General features: G+C 56.2%; 2 protein-coding genes across 2 annotated transcripts; one reads left to right on the top strand and one right to left on the bottom strand.

The window, feature by feature from the left end:
• Positions 1 to 2: 2 nt before the first annotated feature.
• Positions 3 to 11,124, top strand: CSUI_009187 (uncharacterized protein). The gene is made up of 15 exons (XM_068069303.1): positions 3 to 1,036; positions 1,427 to 1,846; positions 2,239 to 2,314; positions 2,639 to 2,761; positions 3,160 to 3,234; positions 3,867 to 4,004; positions 4,348 to 4,496; positions 4,939 to 5,094; positions 5,678 to 5,856; positions 6,551 to 6,905; positions 7,148 to 9,183; positions 9,457 to 9,544; positions 9,875 to 9,963; positions 10,289 to 10,366; positions 10,760 to 11,124. The coding sequence occupies exons 1-11, from the start codon at positions 101 to 103 to the stop codon at positions 7,580 to 7,582; spliced, it is 3,042 nt and encodes a 1,013-aa protein (XP_067918721.1). The 5' UTR covers positions 3 to 100; the 3' UTR covers positions 7,583 to 9,183; positions 9,457 to 9,544; positions 9,875 to 9,963; positions 10,289 to 10,366; positions 10,760 to 11,124.
• Positions 11,125 to 11,309: 185 nt separating this feature from the next.
• On the bottom strand, positions 11,310 to 18,474 carry CSUI_009186 (ap2 domain transcription factor ap2viia-4; the record flags this gene model as incomplete). The annotated part of the gene is made up of 4 exons (XM_068069302.1): positions 11,310 to 13,598; positions 14,097 to 14,783; positions 15,046 to 15,399; positions 15,723 to 18,474. Coding segments are annotated over 4 exons (5,583 nt in total), but the record flags the coding sequence as incomplete, so codon positions are not given.
• Between the last annotated feature and the right edge of the window lie 31 nt (positions 18,475 to 18,505).

The following is an 18,505-nucleotide window of genomic DNA, read 5'->3' as shown; positions in this document are numbered from 1 at the left end:
GTCCTCTTCCTGCTTATCACTCTTTACCAGAGGGGGTGCTGCCTCGTCTTCTCTTGTGGATGTGCGGCATATCTCTGAAGAAGGGCGAAATGCGAAGGACATGCCCTATGGTGTGGATGATGCGGAACGCACACGGTTGCTCTACTTCGCAGGGGCCAGATTCTCTCCTCCCGCCGCAGAATTGCGCGAGGAGAACCAAGTTCGGAAAATTGTTGAAGAAGTGTCGTCCCGTCATCTTCCTGTTGGTACCCTTGTAGATCATCTGCATACTTTGGCCTGCATTGCTGTTAGGTACAACGTGTTCTCACACTGTACTTCCTCGGCACCCTCCGAGATCTCTTTTGCACCTCTGAACATACATCCAGCCAACGCGAGTCAACCCCTTTTCTCTTTATGCTCTTTATCCTCTCATGTCGCGTCTCTGCGTTCTGCGTGTCGCTCGTCTTCTTCCATAATGCCAGACTCACAGCCTGGCGCCTACCCTTCAAAGCAGGCTGGGAAAACCAACATGCAGTCAGCTCCACCACCGGGATTCCTACTGCCAGCTGCAGGCGAAGTGGCAGGCTCGTTGTGGCGTAGAGTACCCGAGCTTCAAGCCTCCGACATCTCTCCACTTGTCGATTCCCTTGCTGCCTTGTTGTTGCTTGACCAGCAGCGGCTCAAAAGACAGCAGGCGCATCTTCTGAGAAAACTTGTGGATAACTCTGCCCGGGACAGTGGACATGAGAGCGTATACACTCAACGAGAGAGCCAGCAATGCGATTTCACAGGGAAGAGGGAGCCCTTGTTTCCTGGGGAAGAGAAAGATATGTGGACGAGCGGGAGGGGAGAGCTGTACTCGGCAACGTGGCAGCAGGAGTTGACGAACTCGCAAAGCAACGGTAATGATTTTTCCAAAGAGAATGCCTCTGGTCTTCCCGACCGATTCTGGGGATCACTAGGCCAACAAGAGGATCCAGGTGTGCAGCTGAGGCTCTTGGCTCGAGTAGTTGTTGAGAGAGTTGAGGAGTTGCTTCACCTGCTCCGACTCGATGAGGTAATTTCGAATCCATGTGTCGCACGCGGATACCTTCTGGTCCATAATACCGTGGACTCCATACCGCATCCATACGACGAGGCTTGCATATGCCTACGTGTCAGAAGTTTATTTCATAGTCATGGCGTGAACCTCGGCGCGTCGGTAGGGAGATCAGCGTGTTCGCGGGTTCCGCCCTCCAGCCGTTCTAATCACGTTGAGTCAGCTCACGGTGTCGCGAAGGCGGCAGCGCTGTGTGCTCGGTAATTTCAGCGGGAGTTCCTCGGTCCGAATAGCTGCACTCTTTCACTGCGAGATTTCAGAGTAATGCAGTCATACCCGTACAGTTTTAGGTGGTCATTTCAAACCTCATGGACTGGCTGTCGTGAACAGCTTGCCTCCCTTTTGTAGGTCTCCCGGGCGGCGTGGAACGTGGCGTGCGTTTTTCCGCCGTCCTGCGTTTCGCCTTTCTTCTATTTCGCTGTCAACCGCCGCATGGTTGACGCGATGCAAGTTCTGCAGACCCACGGAATGCAGGAGTCTTATAGCGTGCGAGAATTGTCCCCTCTAGGCGACTGCAATACCTCTGCCACCTCAGCTAGCGTAGTGGCTCGGAGTCCCTCCCACCGTCCGAAGGCTGGAGAAGCGGAAGGTAAACCGGATCCTCACTCGGTGGCCGACACTGTCTCAATCAGCGTAGAGACCACCAACTCCTGCAGCAGACAACAAGACGACAGGACTGAGTGTGGAACGAGAGGCGACAACCGGGATCGCACACCATCGACAGTCGCTGCGCTGGCAGTAGCACTTCATCCCTTTGCAGCCAGGGAGGTGAGAGGAGACCACCATGGGCGCCTTCATCTTTCCTCGTGGTGTAGTGGTGGATCGCATACCGAGTGCAAGTGTCCAAACAAAGGTTCCGAACAACACCCCCGATTGAATGACCGAGACTCTTCCCGCCGTGAGCTGGCTATGCGGTGTGTACTGGGAACTACTCTCGGGACAGTTCGTCATACTACTGTCCTTTCTCTTTGTCGCACTGACAGGAAAACCAACGCTGATGGACCACGTCTTCAGGCGATTGACTTCCTTTTTCGGGTTTTCAGCACTCGTGTCTGTTTTATGAAACCTACTGACCCGGCTTGCAATGTGCGCTCGCGGGGATTCTTGCAGAACGGCTGGTTCGAGGATTCTCCCCTGATCGTTGTTTTGCATTTTTGCAGCTAACGGGCAGAGTGTCGTTTCTACGAAATTCGGTCACCATTGACCTCATAACTCGACTCGTGGAAGAAACTCCTGGTGAGGACTGCTGTTTTGATTTGGCCTGTCTGCGGCACAAAGCCCGCGTTGAGGTCTCCTCGGTCCAGGTAATTCACACACAATGTGAAGACCACGTGTAGTGAAGATCGACTCAAGGGAAGCTGCTTCAGGGTTCACACGTCATCGCGTGCCGCAGAGCGGATTACATTTGCACGGACAAGGTACTCTGGTGCCCACTCAGCTGATCCAGTTGGCTGCTGAAGAACCGCGGGTTCACGGTTGGCGCACGTAGATTCTGTATGCGTGCCGTGTGGTGCGTCCGGCCTCCGGGAATCTCTCAATGTGAAGCATTCTCTTCTCCAGGTGGGGGAAGGTTTGCCACGAAACATCTCAAGATGCTGCTGAATCTGTTTCATGCGCTCTACACCGCAGACTGCGTTACGGAGACTCTGGTGCGGTACCTGCACCTCTACTCAGGCTGCCCTCGTAAGTTGGTTGCAGCTGCCCCTTGGAAGGTGCATGTGTGCTACAGGCAGCCACTACGAACTATAGGTCGCTAGGGGCCCATGCTTCGGGACCCGCATTAGGTGTCGCTGAGCCAGCGTCTACTTGGGGAAGTGTCAGTGCTGCCGAGACGGTTTTACTAAACCCCGTACTTCTCGTCCGCATTGCTTACTCACTTCCCGTGTTACTCCCGCCTGCTGGAGGGTGTCCGGTCTTTGCCATCTTTCCTGGGGATTTGAAAGGGCTGGTTTCGCACTCCCGCCCTCAGACTGGCTGTGTTGTATCTCGCAGCGTATTAGCCAAAAGGCTGCCATTCGCGTGCAGGCGCAAGCAGGGGTCTTTGTTCTTCCCCACTCCGTGTCACCTGCGTCTGTTTCCAGAAGCACGACGGTTATTGCTGGCGGTGCTTACCAGGCTCGACCTAGAAAACTCGGTCAAGCTCCTTCCTCCTGCAGGTACTTCCATCGTTGCCCCTGCAGCTTTCTGAACTTTATATCTCGGTTTACTACACGCTTTCGCATTCATACTATAGGCTGGGCACGCTCGCCGCTCTACATTGCATTGTCACGGCAGTGCGAGCTTAATAGACGTCAAGCTGTCGCGTACCGCCTTGACTGTCAGTCTCAGTGATGTACAAAAGATCTATGCGGAGCGAGGTCGCGTCGGGTTCATCACATGAACACACTCGCGTGTCGTAGAGAAGCCGGTAGCACCACGTATGTATCCGACAAGAGGATACCTCACAGTGCGCGGGGATGTCTACTACGCTTTAGTGAGAGCGTTGACTTTTTGTGAGACGAGCCAGTTAGGATATTTAGACGACGCGTGATATGGTCAGACACAACCCGCACAAGCGAGCGCCAACAGGCATGCGAAGAATCAAGATTCCCTGCTGCTTGTTCTGAGGGCATACCGAATGTGCCAGTACTCGAGCAGCTCTGCTCGGGGAAGTGGTTTGCTCCTCAATACAGTGTGTCTGGCCATACGACCAGACTGCTCGGGTCCTCCGCGTAAATCTGGTGCGTGAAAAGATTGTGCACTCCAGCGGACGTCTGTGCTGAAAGGGATGTGCATTTTGTCTCCGCAGTTTTCGTAGACGTTGCCGTGGCTGCTGGATCCAGCGAGCTGCCGCATGCGACCACATATGCCTGCATCCGGCATCTCCTGGAGCACGCCTCAAGCATGCACCCTCATGCAGTGGCCGAGTGTGTGCTTGGACTCGCCGGTAAGTATGTCTTCTTCGATGAGACTTCTGAGATACACAAGGGAAAAAAAAATCGAATTCTTCGCGGCTTTGCCAACGTTTTGTCGGGTCACTGGGCCAGCTTACAGAAATATCTACCAGCGTAGCCCTGGCGTCACCAAGGGGTGGTGCTTCATGTCTGCGCGCGCTGCTGCAAGAGGCAGGGCTGGGGACACCAGAAGCACACGCTTCCCGCTGAGTAATCAGCCTCTTCTAGCCAGATCCGGTACACCTGCCGAAACACCAGGGAGCTCGCCAGTTTGAACCGCAACTGGGATGCCACTTGGGGTTGCCGTCTTAGTCGTTTTTCTTCTGAGGTTTGCAGGACATTTGACGGTTGAACAGTTGTTAGGTCTAGCAGTCCCGCTACAGGAGCAGTGCGATCTGCTGAGTACCAAACAGCATGCAGGACTTCTGCTCCTGTATTCTCAGTCTTGTATGGCTGCCACTACGCTACTCAAGTCGCTTGAATCGGTGAGGCAAGTCGTGCCGTCGACACGAACTATTTCTGCAGGAGATCCTAAGGAGTGGCTGGACTGCTTTGTCCTTAGCCATAGTTTCCAGTCGGACCCCTAACAGTTGCGAACACGAAGGTTATACTCTTAACCTGGGTGTCGCTGGCACTGCGTGCAGTGCGTGCTAGTGGTTGTAGGCGGTACCTCGGGAAGCGGCGAACAATGGTGGTGGTGTGAACTGAGGCAAAGCTGTACCGTGACCGATTTCCCAAGCATTTAGCTGTAAAGGCGCTCGACTGGTGGACAAAGCTCATGGACTAGGCTGTGAGTCGTGTTACTAGCTTTGTCGCACATGTGTTTGGTCCGGGCACATCAAGCGAAGTCGCACCAATAGAACGGAGATATTTCGGTGTTGAACCGTGAGTTGGCGCACCGGAATGTGGTCTCGGCGTCGTCTGCAGCACTTGTTGGCTTCGATGGAGACGCTCCCGGTTGACCTCTTCGCTCGAGTCGCCCTCGCGTTTGCAATGAGCACTTCTGCGTCCCTTCCCACTATCAACAAAATTGCCGACACTCTTCAGGCTCATGTTGTAGCGAATAACGTCTCTTCAGAAAGGGTAAGAGGGTAACAGGAGTCAGTCTGGCCTGGGGTTCCTCACTTCCGCGGATAATTGTACTCTTGCCGTAGCGGAGCGATGGCCTTGGGTACCCTGAGCATCCGAGGCAAGTCCGGGGCCACCTAGCCACGGCAGTCAACATGCAACAGCCTGCCGCCGCACGGTGATTCCTTAAGCCGTCATTCACGTCCGTGTCGCCAGCGGCTCCCCCAGCTGGTGACCCCTGATCATACAGGGCACGCGTGTTTGTCTGGCGTATCGGCCCGCGCTCAGCTCAGCTGACGTTGACCATGTAAGCACTATGGGCATTGTGTGCTAGGATGGCGTCGTCGGCATGACGTGTACGCGGCATTTGTCCAATGAGTGTTATTCCCGTTTTCTGCTAAACAGTAACCTTTGCGCAATGATCCGAATGCCCATGTTGTACACCATTTACCTAGCCGTGATAGAGCCGCGTCCTGGTGTGGTAACGTGTGTCTTCTTCGGGGCAGTTCGTACTCGGATGGAGGCTGCTTACACACACAGGACGTTATCAGAGTTTCGTTTTTGCCCTTCGCTGTACGGTTGTTCGGGTTCCCTGTAGTTGATTGACGTCACGTTAGCGCTCGCAGTCGCAGGGCGCCAGAAGCTCCGCTGCTGGCAGGCCTTTGGGATCTCCACAAGGATCGCGGATTTCTGCTGGCGCTCTCTTCCTACGCTCGCGTGGATATTCGCCATGACCGACTATCGAGAAGTGGCCGCCTGGTTGAGCATTGCATTACTGTAAGCATCGTGACAACCGCACGCGATTCTCATTCTTTCCGAAAAACCACGACTATGTGCTGCGGTGATGTACTGTCAAGTAGGCGCCTCTGTTTGCCAGTTGGGCCAGCAAGGTTAGGGGGAAGGGGGCCAGACCGGGGGGACACATGGCGCAAGCATGGTGAAGGATCATCGACTATGAGCTGGAAACGGCAGAGCATGCGGTCGAAGGTCAAGTTGGCTTGTTCGGTGGGGCCGCTGTGTGAACTGTTTACGGATACAAGCTGCACTTCAACCCCCGACCATATGTCAAGCACGGCCCCTAGAACTGAACCCTAGTATTTCGTTCCTCAGAGCGGTCGGGTAGGACCCCCAAGCTGGGTGACCACAGGATAGTACCAGCAACGGCCGTATCGTGGCACGGCAGACCGATCCAGTGCCTTCCGAAGTCACTTGGACGGCGTAAACAGTTTGCCGGACTTCCTCCAGTCCTGCATGCAGTGTCTTCGGTATGCGCTGCATCCGGCCAAAAGCCGGACCAGAACAGGAGAGGTCTTATCCAAGCGCTGACCAGCACAACCACAGGCATGTGGAATCTCGGAGGTCCAGTATTCAAGTCCGGTGGCTGCGATCTCTGCGGCCAGACAGGGAGACTCTACGGGGCCTGCTGAGAGGTCTTTCTGTTCGCAGCTTCGGTTGCGTTGTTGTCGCTCAGGATACCCCAGTGTGCAGCCGAGTTGCTCGTGGTGCAACGAGCGCAGCTGTACGAGGCTTTCACAGCGGCCCGGTTGGTCGGGTTCTTCGATGTGAGGGAGCAGGTGCCCGATCTTGCGGCTCGGTTGGAGAGCTGGAGGCCATTCTGGAGCCGCGTGCGAGCATCGTCTTCAGGGGGACGAAGCGCCGGCAATTCCGTCGGCAACCAAAGCAGCCCGGTGCCGTACGATGCGATTCTGCACGTGGCCAATATCAGCTTCGTTCGGGGACGAGCAACTGAGCTGTACCCGTTGCCATTTTTGATTCCCCAGTACAACCTTATTTTTGAGCCGTTGGAAACAACTCCAGTGCACTACGTGAGTCAAGCGCTAGCAGGGTGGCTGTCTGGTATCCGGTACGGCCTGAGCCGCACCCCGTATTTCCACACTAGAAGCTATTCGACAACTGATGCGGCACTCCACCCGCTTTTTGGGAGCTCTCTCAGCCGCTGTTGTGCGCGCAGAAGCAGCCCGTGCCAACATTCGTGTTCTCTCCTCAACATGCAGCAAGCAAGGCTCTTTCAAAGGAGTCTTTTTTTCGTGTGTCGATGTTATTACAGGGCACAGGCATGAAGCTCGGTGAAGTTTCGTTGCGTCACCGGGTGTGGTCGGCAATGGGCTTCAGCATTCTTACTATGATGAGCTCCGAGTTTCAGCAGTTCTTTGAACACTCGCCCTCGGCCAACACCGACCAAGCTGCAACACATTCACAGGAGGTCGCGTCGAGTGCTCAGACTATACGAATAGCCATGGAGGGGGGGCAGCAATTCAATGTAGGTGCAGCCGCGGCATTCTTGAAAAGCAAAATTGAAAACGTGGCTCGGAACGCCTCCGCCATGGGTTGCTGGCTGAGTGTTATCAAGGGGGGTACACAATCGCGAAGCCAGGCTCTGGCCCAACGGACGCCGGTATCGGAACAGCCCCGCCCCTTCCCTGCAGCGGTTAGATCGCATGCAAAAACTTGGCAGCATGTGGGAGAGTTCCGGCGTTACTGAATCAGTCGAAGGCAGCCGTACCGACTGTCTGGCACAAAGGGTCTTCGTATCATTGTGGACACCAAACTGACTGATCGCCGGTCTGCTTGTTGAGAAACATCAGCAGAAGTGTTCCCAATCTGATGATTCGTATTTGCGCGGGTGATACGGTCAGAAGCATGTTGGTGTCGAGCTGTAACTCAGGTAATGTGCAAAACTAAAGAAAACAGAAAGTCGCGCTCGTGGAGACTTAGTCGAGACGCGTTCACAGCTCTCACTGCATCCGCTTGTTTGCTTGAGTTAGAACTCCACGAGCTGCGAGTAGGGCTGCTGTCCAGCCTGAATGAGGTCCGGACTCAGCGCGACTTCGGGTTTCGCGCAGAACCGCAGGACCCCGCGTTCGTGCAAGCTGGACGTCCTGCAGGGTGGCTGTGTCGGGCGACATTGTTTGAAGAGCGCTGTGATCGGTCTGATGGCGTTCGTGAGCTCGCGAGGGCTGTCCCGGGACAGCCCCTCCCGCGGCACCGGATCCGTACCCGCCTCTGCTGCTGTCTAAGCGGTAGCCGCACGCCTTTCGCCTGCAGACAACCTCCCCGCCGCAACCGGTTTCAAACTCGCGGCCGGCTTGTTACGCCGTCGCGGCGCCCGGAAGGTAGTATTTAGAGTACAACCGCTCACGCAAGCAGGAAGCCGCACACGACGCAGGACAGCCCTCTGTACCATTAAGGGGAGGGGACGGCAGCTCAACCAGAAAACAAAGACAGGATCACCACTTCAGGCGCACCACTCACTGTGCTCAGTGCCTGTTTCTGGGTTGAGAAAGTCGCAAGAGCACCACCTTTCTTCCGGCGGTTTCCTCACACGTTTCTTCCGACGCCCCCATACGCTAGCATGCGCGAGCGCCGGCTAGCGGTTCCTCCACAAAACTACTGCAGCTATTCTCTCCGCGGAAACCTATTAGCTACTAGATCCGCCTAGCGAAGCGGTAGATGGCCATCGGATTAGGAGCTGCTGACGTCAGAGGTACATTCCGAAACTCGAGCAGCAGATGCCGTGCCTCCGCGCTCGACCACAGCCACCACGAGTGCAGAGGCCAAGGCCTCCGTGTGCTCCGCCGAGGTAAAGGCGTCTTTCCTGCAACACCCTTCTACAAGAGCTGAACTTCCGGGGCTCCCCTTTTGGCCCGATTGGCAAGAGAGCGGGGCGGATGCAGCGGCTGGCCTGGCCGGATGTCTTCCACCCGTTTCACCGGGCTATCAGCCTATCAGCAGCTTTTTGGGAAGCAGGTCGCGACGCGACGGTGTCAGTAGTTCAACGCTGGAGCCTAACGCGAGTTCTTTTCCTAAGCAAAAGCGGTTACCGCTCTCCGTCTCTACTGCATTGCTACCGCGCCAAGTAGCCCAACCCGATCAAAAAGTTGTTTTGTGCGTGTGTGACCGCCTACGACCTTGTGTGTGGCTCTTGACAGAATGGCGCTCATGCGGCATACGACGTGCGTTGCGGTCCTCTCTCTTGTGGGTCTGGGCCTCTCTCTGTACGCGATCCACGTCGAGGAGCAGTCACGGAAGAGACTGGCGTACAAGCCGTACTGCGACATATCTCTCAACATGATGTGTTCTAAGGTTAGTAATGCGTCGCCGCGGCAACGTGATGGGCAGCAGGAGCTCCCGTGTAACAGCACGCCCGAGTACCGGTTTGCAGTGGGAGCCTGCCAGTTCGGACAGCAGATCCTCACTCACCAGCATAGGTTCACGGTTACCGTTCACTGTTGCCCACTTCAGTGACCAAGAGGGTTTCTGGGTATTCTCTTCAGAGGCGTGCTGCGAGCGTCACTCCCCACCTCTTGTACAAAGCTACACGCGCTTTCCCTGGCTTCTGTGCTGGTGTGTGTTCAGGTCCTGACAAGCCCCTATACCCACTTGCTTGCGCTTCATGGCATCGTTGAACCTCACAGTCCAATGGACGTCTCGAATCACCTTCTCGGTACGAGATGAAGCGGCCACCCGTCCCCCTTTGCCGTGCACTTTTCCGCAGTGCCGTCCGAAGGACTACACTCCGCTGATGTTCGTGTGCCACTGTTGCTCTGTCTACGAAAGAACAGGTTGGTACTTTGTCGAGAGCCTCGTGCTCGTGGTTCCTGAGGTCCTTGAGGCCAACGGAAAGTCGGAGGAGCCACCCTGTCAGGTGGTGCGGGGTACCGTGCGCGAGAGCATCATCTCGCGGGAGGGCCGGAGATGGCCCCGTTCGGTACACGAGCTCTAGAGAAATGGAACTTCCCGGTTCTGCTGCGGTTGAATGCGGGTACGCCTTCAGGTATCGCGTACTACACGTTCATGCTTACTTACCCGATTGGAAGGAAAATCTGTACAAGTGTTTACTTCCTCGGAACGATCGCAGCCCTGGTACGTACGGCCGTCTTTAGTGTCTGCACCTTTCCGCCTCGTACTGCTTGGAATGCCACCGGCAAGGACAGTATTCACACGAAGAGATCGAAGACGACGCTAGCCAAGAAACTCGGAGTCTGTGTGGGTCCCGATGTATCGGCTTTCTCCTTCAGTCACTGACGCGTTGCTGCAGGTTTCTTCGTTGGTACCATATGTTCCGAGTCTACATGCAGTCTTTATCGTGTGTGAGGCGCGCTCTGTTTCCCTAGTGCATGCAAAGCTCATGCAAGTTCATTCCTGTAGTTCTGTTTTCTGGTCTTTGTGGATTCTCTCCGGCCTTCAGATCGTTTCTGGATACTTATCGTACATTATGTACGCTGTCCTTTCTAACATCTGCGTCGTGCTTGCTGCAGTCGCTGCGGTAAGGGAACTGAAAACTTGGAGCGTGACACTAGCGGCAGTGCGCCACACACAGCAGGCCAGTAGCTGTTCGGTGGAGGAACGACGATATGGTTCGTGCAAATGCTTCGCTACTAGGACATGTTGCCTCTGAGACACTTGTGGTGATACCCCGTTCCGCCGTTCGGAAGCGGACGACGGATATTGTGTGGCCACCAAGCAAATATTCCCGTGCGGCTGCGACAACGTTTGGCGCTGCGCGAGCACGGGCCGACAGCGTCTCTTCCGTGCTCGAGACTTTTGCTGTAATGCCGCGTCCGTCGTGTCGTGCACGGACACCTACGCTACTCTGCCGGACAGAAAAAGCAACCACGGCTTCAGCCTAGTGTTTGTACGCGGGACTCGCTGCGCTCAGGTGAACGTCTTGCTTTTCGTCTGTCTGCTCGGGGGCAGCCGCGGCGGCGATCACATGCGGGAGCAGGATGCCCGTCGGGGAACAGCTGAGACTACGGCTGACAGACGTATGGAAGACAAAAAAGTCCGGTGACTGTCCACACGTGGTTACCGTTTGTGCAAGTCTGACCTCGTGCTCTTGTGTAAACTGCACATGACTGGAGGTCCCAGCCGAACAAAGGGCCTGGAACCCCGAACTGGGAGTCCGCTAAAGTGTGTCCTCCCCTGACGAGTTAGGGGCAAAGCATGGCTCACGTGAGTACTGATGGGTTGTTTCGTGGTGACGCAGTCCTGAACCCTACTGTGAACCATGCAGGGGGCGATCGGTTCACCTCGCTAACGCTAGAAAGCACCTTGTATTCACTGCCGGTCACACCCTCCGATGCCCCCAACGCAACCGCCATCTTGACCCTTCTTTACTCGAGATTCCTACACATCCGGAGGCGACCTGGGATACTTGGCGGCGGTCAGGCGCCTCCGGTTCACACCCAGAAGGCAATATCTCGGCTGACTTCGTGTGGACGAACTGAGCAACGGGAATACACTACACACACTACATACAAACAGAGTGATCGCTCATGTGGGGACGGCAGCCGTTGTTGACGTGCGGACTCTGTCGGTACCGATGTCTCCCGGGTCGTATGACGGGAAGCACATTTCGAGATGAACTACTAATTGGTAGAAAGAATAAGACTCACACCTCACTGTTTTTTTCCTCTTTCCGGCAACACCTCTCAGCACCTTGCCGTTGTTTTCCTGTATTCGCCTCTTCACGTGAGGTCTATGGCCGAGTGCCCTTTTGCTTTTTGTGAGCACTGCCTCGGCTTCTCTCGCGGCCTCCCTGCTGTGTCGCCTCTCCTGAAAATTCCAAGACTTCATTGTTCTCCGATACGAGGAAGTACGTAGAGGGGACTAGGAGAGTTGGGGTCCGTTGTTTGTATGCACCGAGACAGGGACACGCACACGACCACACGTACTGGAACGGCGGGCCGCTACCGCTCAGTCAAAATCCTAGGGGAGTGCTTTAATCTTTTTGGCCATTCCCTCGACGCTTCCGCTCTGACTACCCATCCTCCTTATGGGAACAAGAGTGCCATCGCAGTCCATGTTCTTCCGTTTCTTCTCAAGAAAACTGTTGGCAATGTGGTACGCCTTCGCGTCGTTACTGCGCTCTCCGTCCTGGACACCCGTGCGGCTTTCCCCTCCCGAATCAGTCAACATCTGCACAGTTTCTCCGCCTCCGCAATCAGAGATCAGACCAGTTTCAGCACCTTCTTGGCGCCCACTTCGACTCTCACCGGTGCTCTTGGCCAACTGCTCGAGAAGAGACCCGAGTAAGTCAGCTTCACTGACTCCGTTAGAACTGACGGAGTCGCCCTTTCCGGGGGGCGCCTCAAAGGGCTCTCCTGCCCAAGCGCCTGCACGCTGGCTCCCTGTACTTGCCTGGAGAGCACTGAGTATCCCTGCTTCCAGCTGTGACCAGGATGGTAACCCTGCGCCTTTTTGCCATTCCGCCTGTCCTGGCTGCTGCATCGTAAGAGCTGAAGCGGTAGTCGCATCAGTGCCTTCTACATCATTGGTCTCGCCCTTAGAGCTGTCGGATTCCTGCGAGCCCGGGTGCTTCTCCGTTGCATTGTCCTCGTCTTCGTCTTCAACGTCGTCGTCCTCACCAGTGTCTGGGCTGAGAGAGTTACCTTGAGAAAGTAGTATTAGCGCGCGCTGCTGGTCGGGTGTCAAAGAGTGGGGCATCTCATCATCAGAACCCCTGTAGAGACCGCCATCAACTTCTTGTTTCCACTTGACTGCGAGGTTGTACGCCTCTTGCAAGCCTCCCAGACGCCTAGTGCTGAACACCTTGAACCCTGTGCGACTCGTTACTTCCCAGCAGGCGCATTTGACATTGTACTTTATGCCTTCTACTCTAGGAAAGTCCCTAGCTTGCGAGGCATACGTGCGTCTTCCCTGCTTATGCGTATACGCCATGCGATGTTTTCTGCTCATTATGGAACCGGCCGCTCCAAAATCAACGCTGTATGCATCGATACACGAACCGTCTTGGCAGTATCCTGCCCCCCCAAACAACAACGCCAGCTGATCCATGGCGTCCGACGAGTCTCTTCCTACTGACGAAGCGATCTGAGGCGACGCAGAGGAGCTGTGAACAGAGCTCTTGGGAGCCGCGTCCGCTTCTTCGTGAACACTCAGCGGGGAACCCGGTCGTCTCGCTGGAGTGTGAGGCGAGGTCAGAAACGTGGAACTACTTTTCCCTTTCCCATTCTTCGCTTGCACGCCAGAGGAGGGTGGGCATGTGGAAGGCACACTATCCGGGCCGCTCATCAAATCCTTACTGGTGCCTCCCAGTTGCTGCAGTGCCTCTAACAGTTCGGGAGTTACTCCGTGTCTGCCTAGTGTCTTCATCAGATGCTCCACATCAGTTTCTGACTTCGAGGCAGAAGCAGGGGATGGAGACGAGGACGTCAGTCCACTCCGCCTGTCATCAACTTGTTTGGGACTCTCCTGCGGGCTTCGTTGCATGCGCGGCGACTGAAGAACGTGCTGGACGAGTTGCTGCAAGAGCTGAGACGGAGCAGGGGATGCAGTCGACGCGGCAGACCCTGCGCCCCGGTCAGTGCCACCGGGCGAACCTGCTGCGCCGCTCGAGGAACCGCTGAGGGACGGAAACGCCTGGGCCAGTGCGGCAGACAGGTACGCTAAAGAGGGTGATTTCATGGACGGCTCCGAGCAAGTACCAGTAGATGCGCCATTTACGAAAGGGTCTCCATTGTTTGTGGAGTGCGCCCCTAAGCAAACAAATAGCATGCACCCTCAGCCGTGTGAGGAACACTGAAGAAAGGCCCGTCGCCCCGATGTATATGTACAACTGGTACACTCGTTTGCACGAAGTCGCACGCAATACAGAGACCCGCGCTGACACCGTCACACCGGTGACAGCATATCACCTGTGAGAGCACTAAGAGGCGTCGCGGTAGTGAACTGCTGCCCGAATTGGGCCACCGGCTGCGGATGGCCCGCCATGCTGGAAAAAAGACGACACACTCCCGGGTCCCAAGGGGATACGGAAAGCACCGCGGCTACATAAGAACGGGTATCTGTACTTGCAGAACCCCATCAGGTTCAGGGAGAGTTATATCACTACCCGGATACTATCTAGCAGCCTGTCCCCTCGCGCTGAACTCTCCGCTCCACTGCACATATTCTTCCGGAAGACGCAAGCGCGAGTATATCGCAATATGATCTAATGGCCACCAGTTCAAAACAGCAGTCTTTGCCCGACTCACCGGCGCTCGCTCCACTGGTCCCCTCCGTTTCGGCGCTGTTCTCCAGTAACGCAGCCAGCACAGCACCAGCGCTCTGGCTCGCCCGCGACTCATTCGCAGCACGGGGATCGAGATGCGTAGTTGAATCTGCGTCCTCGTAATTACGGAGAGTACCACCACACAGAGGGGGCGCCGACGCACCTTGAAAGGCCGCTTGGTCCAACATTTCCGTCCCGCCCGCTGCTCCGCTGGAGAGGAGACACGGATATGTCGGCCTGCTGCCCGCGGGAAAGATCTTGTCATCGCGATCGCTAAGAGGGATGCTGGTCACTGTTGGTTGCAAAGCACTTGAGGACGACACGCCGGAGACGACACCTCCACAGGGGGGAGGTTCTGGCCGGTTGTCAGGCACCGACGTGGCACCAGCGCCTGTACCGCTCAGTGATCGCAGCAGTGAACTCGGCATTTGGGGCGCACCCGGAATCGAAGCATTTTTGAACTGGGCCAAAAGATCAGCGGCGAGAACCGACGAAGACAATGACGAAGAACGATGTGACGGACGTGCTGTCGAGTTCAGCACGGAAGCTGTAGCTTCAACAACTGCCGCGACGAGGGCGCTATTGGACAAAGGACTCGAGCTGGCACTTCTCGTGCTTCCACTCTCGCTGGCAACTTCGGGACCCGTCACACCACGGCCACTCCCACCCGCTGCACGCCAAGACAGCACGGAATAAACCACGCACACTCTGTGTGTCAGACTGAGTGAGAGGAAAACAGCGGCGAGTAAGCCGATTGGACTGAGCATCGGTGAAGGAGCTACGACATGCCGGGACAGCAAGAGCCCGCCGCCTGTCTCCTACCTCATTTTGCTAGCTGTTGTGCGCCCTGTCGGTAGGGCTTCCGGCGCAATCAGGAGGCCGTAACAGACGAATGTTACCGCCTCCGGAAAAGCCGACACCGCTTAACATACCTTGGATAGAAGCCACTTCTGGAAGAGAGCTTGACTTGCATGCGCTGCCGCTCTCTCCCGCTGCTCCATCTGCAGTGCCTCCTTCTTGAGAGCGGTGCATCGGCCAGCGGCCTGGTACTAACGTAGAAGACGGGGGAGGTGTCGACTGTGCGCACTGTTCTTTAGACAGGTCCGATGACGCGGAACTTTTGAGTGCGTTGTTTCCCGCCGTCCCATTCGTCAGCTGATGTTTATGACTTCCCCCATTGGCATACGCCGATGCCTCCATCTGCCGGTAACGTTCTTCGATGGCCTTCTGGCGAGCTACTTCGAATCCTAACGTTTTGATGTTGTAGCAGGTCTGCCGTGAACGGCCTAATGAAGAAAACAGATCAGCACCGCACAGGACAGTTGCAAGATCGTCATGACTTACTCACCTAAGCAAGGTAGTCGTACCCACCAGACACCTGGTACGGCCACCCGGTGCACCTTGATGGCTCTGGACGCCCATGAGAATTCTGGTCTCTGATCGTCAATCTACAAAGGAACTTGGACAGAACACCCAAACACTACGCCCTACAGGGAAATAAAATCACTAGCTAGTAACACTCAACGGACATCCGCGAGCACACACTGCACGGCACTTCCGACTCGCTGTGAATGTGTCTACCCAAGATGACTGCCGTTCGCGTCCTTACCGGTGCTATCAGTCCACTGTGCAACCCAACACGTGTTTTTCTTTCCAATGAAAACCCCCTTCACCTTCTCAAGCTGCGTAGCCCTCCTTGCATACTCCAGTCGTTCCGCTTGCTCTTCTATGTGCGAGGCAGCAGATGCCGCATCTCGTCCGCTTCCGCCGCGTCCGTGACCCGAGGACCCAGCTCCGCCGCTCCGACCTTCGCTTCTCATTCCTGACTTGCCCGCCCCACTCGTACTCGGAATGCCGCCCGAACGACCTCTCACTCCCGATGGGCCACCTCTGCTCCTGGTACCTCCACTATCAGTTGTGCTTGCTGGAGAGGCGCCCCCTGAGTGTCTGAACTTAAAGCGACTGGAACTGCCGAGAGAGGAGCCCTGGGAGTGCACATTCACATTGTTTTGCAGAGAAGGCAACTGGAAGACATTAGTCTTTCTCTGATCATAAGTGGCCGGATCCATTTGACACGGATCAGAAGAGAGAAGTGGAGGAGCAGAAAAACCGTTACTGACCTGCTCACACTGCCCCATATCCTGTCTGTCTCCGAATGTCATACTGTCTTCCCGGTGCCTTTTCATCATGGATTCTGCCCCCCCCCGTGTTGAAGCAAAGCGCTCGTACTCCAAAGCCTTGTCTTCACAGGTTGCAGAAGAGAACGCTGCGGCTGTGCTGGGTCCAGCAGGTTTGCGCGACTGTCTCCCGCTATCGCCATGGCTATAACCGGCCGACCCCGGCCCTCTCCCAAGACTCCTGATTTCTTTTTCCGGTACTACCTTGATGTCGTCCAACCCGCCGTTATCAGACAGTAGCTGCTGTAACATGAACTGCTGCTCCTGCTCCGTGAACCCGCCGTCTCGAAGCGCAGCAAGTGCCTGCTGACTGGCGGGTAAAAGAAGTCTCTGCAGAGCCCGCAATGCGGCTTCCTTCCCTCCTGTCTTGAAGATCCCTGCCAACACCGCGCCAACATTGCTGGGCTTCAAGCCGTGTCTCTCGAGCAGGTCTAGTTGCTGCTGCAGAGCCTGCAGGTCTTCGTCTGCCAGCGGAGTTGACGAACCGAGCTCAGTCTGAACTGTCTGCCCCTCATCGTCTGTGGCACTCTCTCCCTCCTCCTCTCTGGTCCCTTGTCGCTGCCTCCGGATCCCGCCTGCCACACTCCGGTGGCTTATTAGAGACGCCGCAGAGGCGAACATGGACTGAGAGAGATCGGAAGAGCTGCTCCTCGCTAGTTTACGTGTATCTGGCTGCTCCGCTTCTTGAAGCTGACGCTTCCGAAGCGATGTCCTCACTGAGGGCGGTCCAGTCTCTGCTTCCTCGTCTTCGAGGGCTTTCTGACCGGCACTTAGTCCGCGCCGGAAACTCTGCTCATCGTCGTTTGGGTGAAAGCTTTCACCCCTCTGTAACCACGGTTGTTCTTCAGAGAAGACCCTCTGCCCACCATGAGTGCCAGCACCCATCGCGTGCCGTCTCACTTCATCATCGCCTTCCATCCCGGCGCTCGCCAGCTGACTGCCACTCGCATCGACAGGCCCTGTGTGTGAAGAGCTAGTGACCGTGCCCCAGGGGCCTTCGTTCTTCCCAGCTGATCGGGGCGCTCTGGTATCAACTGGCGCAGCTGCACTCTGCTGCCTCGCCTCCTGAGCTCGCTGGAGAATGTCTTGTTTCCGCTTGGCTACGCTATACAAACAGTCTAGGTCGTGCAGAACATCGACAAGCCTATCATGTCGCCAAAGGCGTGGGGGCTCCGAAAACAGCTCTTGCAGGACAACCCGGTAGTTTTGTAACGTTTTTGACTGAAGGGATCGCACATCCAGAATCTGCTGGAGGTGGTACGCAAACCCTCCTTCTGTCTGAGCCGCCCAAGATGGGGCTAAAGAGCGCAACACCCGAAGCGAGGTTACCAATGCTGTCTTCTGTGCACCCAGTTCCATATCAGCTGTGCACAGGAAGATCGATGGATCTAGAAGAGCCTTCGCAGTCGGAAGTGGTCCACGCGAATTGTCTGCTACGGCGGCCCCGTCTGCGGTCGGAACTTCGGTTACTGTTGCCGCTTTGCCCTCGCTGCTTCCACCGCTGTCGTCACCTGCCGCCAAGGCAGCAGCCAGAGCCGCTTGCCCTCTGCTGGACACACGACCTGCACCAGATACACATGTGGCTCCAGGCTCCGATCCCCAATGACACTCCGCGTTGCCAGTATGTCCCAGAAGCCGGTTGTCACTCGTCCCACCAGAGCTTCCCTCACACAAGGCACCGACTCCTGCCCGCCAGCTTGGGCCGCCAGTCACCCGTGAGAGAGCACTCTCATGACTTAACAGGTAAGAGGCACGGCTCGAGGACGACACCGTCCCTGGGGGCGCGAAAGACGGGGGCGAGAAGGGGGCACACTGGTTGATGATATTTTGACAGCCGGGCTGACCTGTCCAGAGGAACGCATTTCTGGCAAGCAGGCGACTTGGCTCCTGCCGCAAAAGAGAAAGCTCGCGTATGAGAAATTGCTGGTGCGTCGGTGATAAAGCTGAGGGTCGGCCCCCATTTACCGGCTCTAAACAAATGCGGAATATATGAGCATACGCAAGCTGCTCTACAAAACACCGTGAAGAGCGAATGCAGTCCGCGTGCTCGAAAAAGAGACGGTGAAGCTCGGGGCCGCATCGCGGGAGGAAACCCGGGGGACCAGACGACGGGACACAGTCGGCAAACGGGCAGACCGAGCAGGACCAATGACGGGGACCAGACTGATGCACACTGCCGCATTCGCTCTTCACGGTGTTTTGTAGAGCAGCTTGC

The sequence above is a fragment of the Cystoisospora suis genome, assembly GCF_002600585.1.
Source record: "Cystoisospora suis strain Wien I chromosome Unknown contig_5388, whole genome shotgun sequence".
In the NCBI taxonomy this organism is placed as follows: domain Eukaryota; phylum Apicomplexa; class Conoidasida; order Eucoccidiorida; family Sarcocystidae; genus Cystoisospora; species Cystoisospora suis.
The sequence above is the reverse complement of the archived record's forward strand: the minus strand, read 5'-3'. Positions and strand labels throughout refer to the sequence as shown.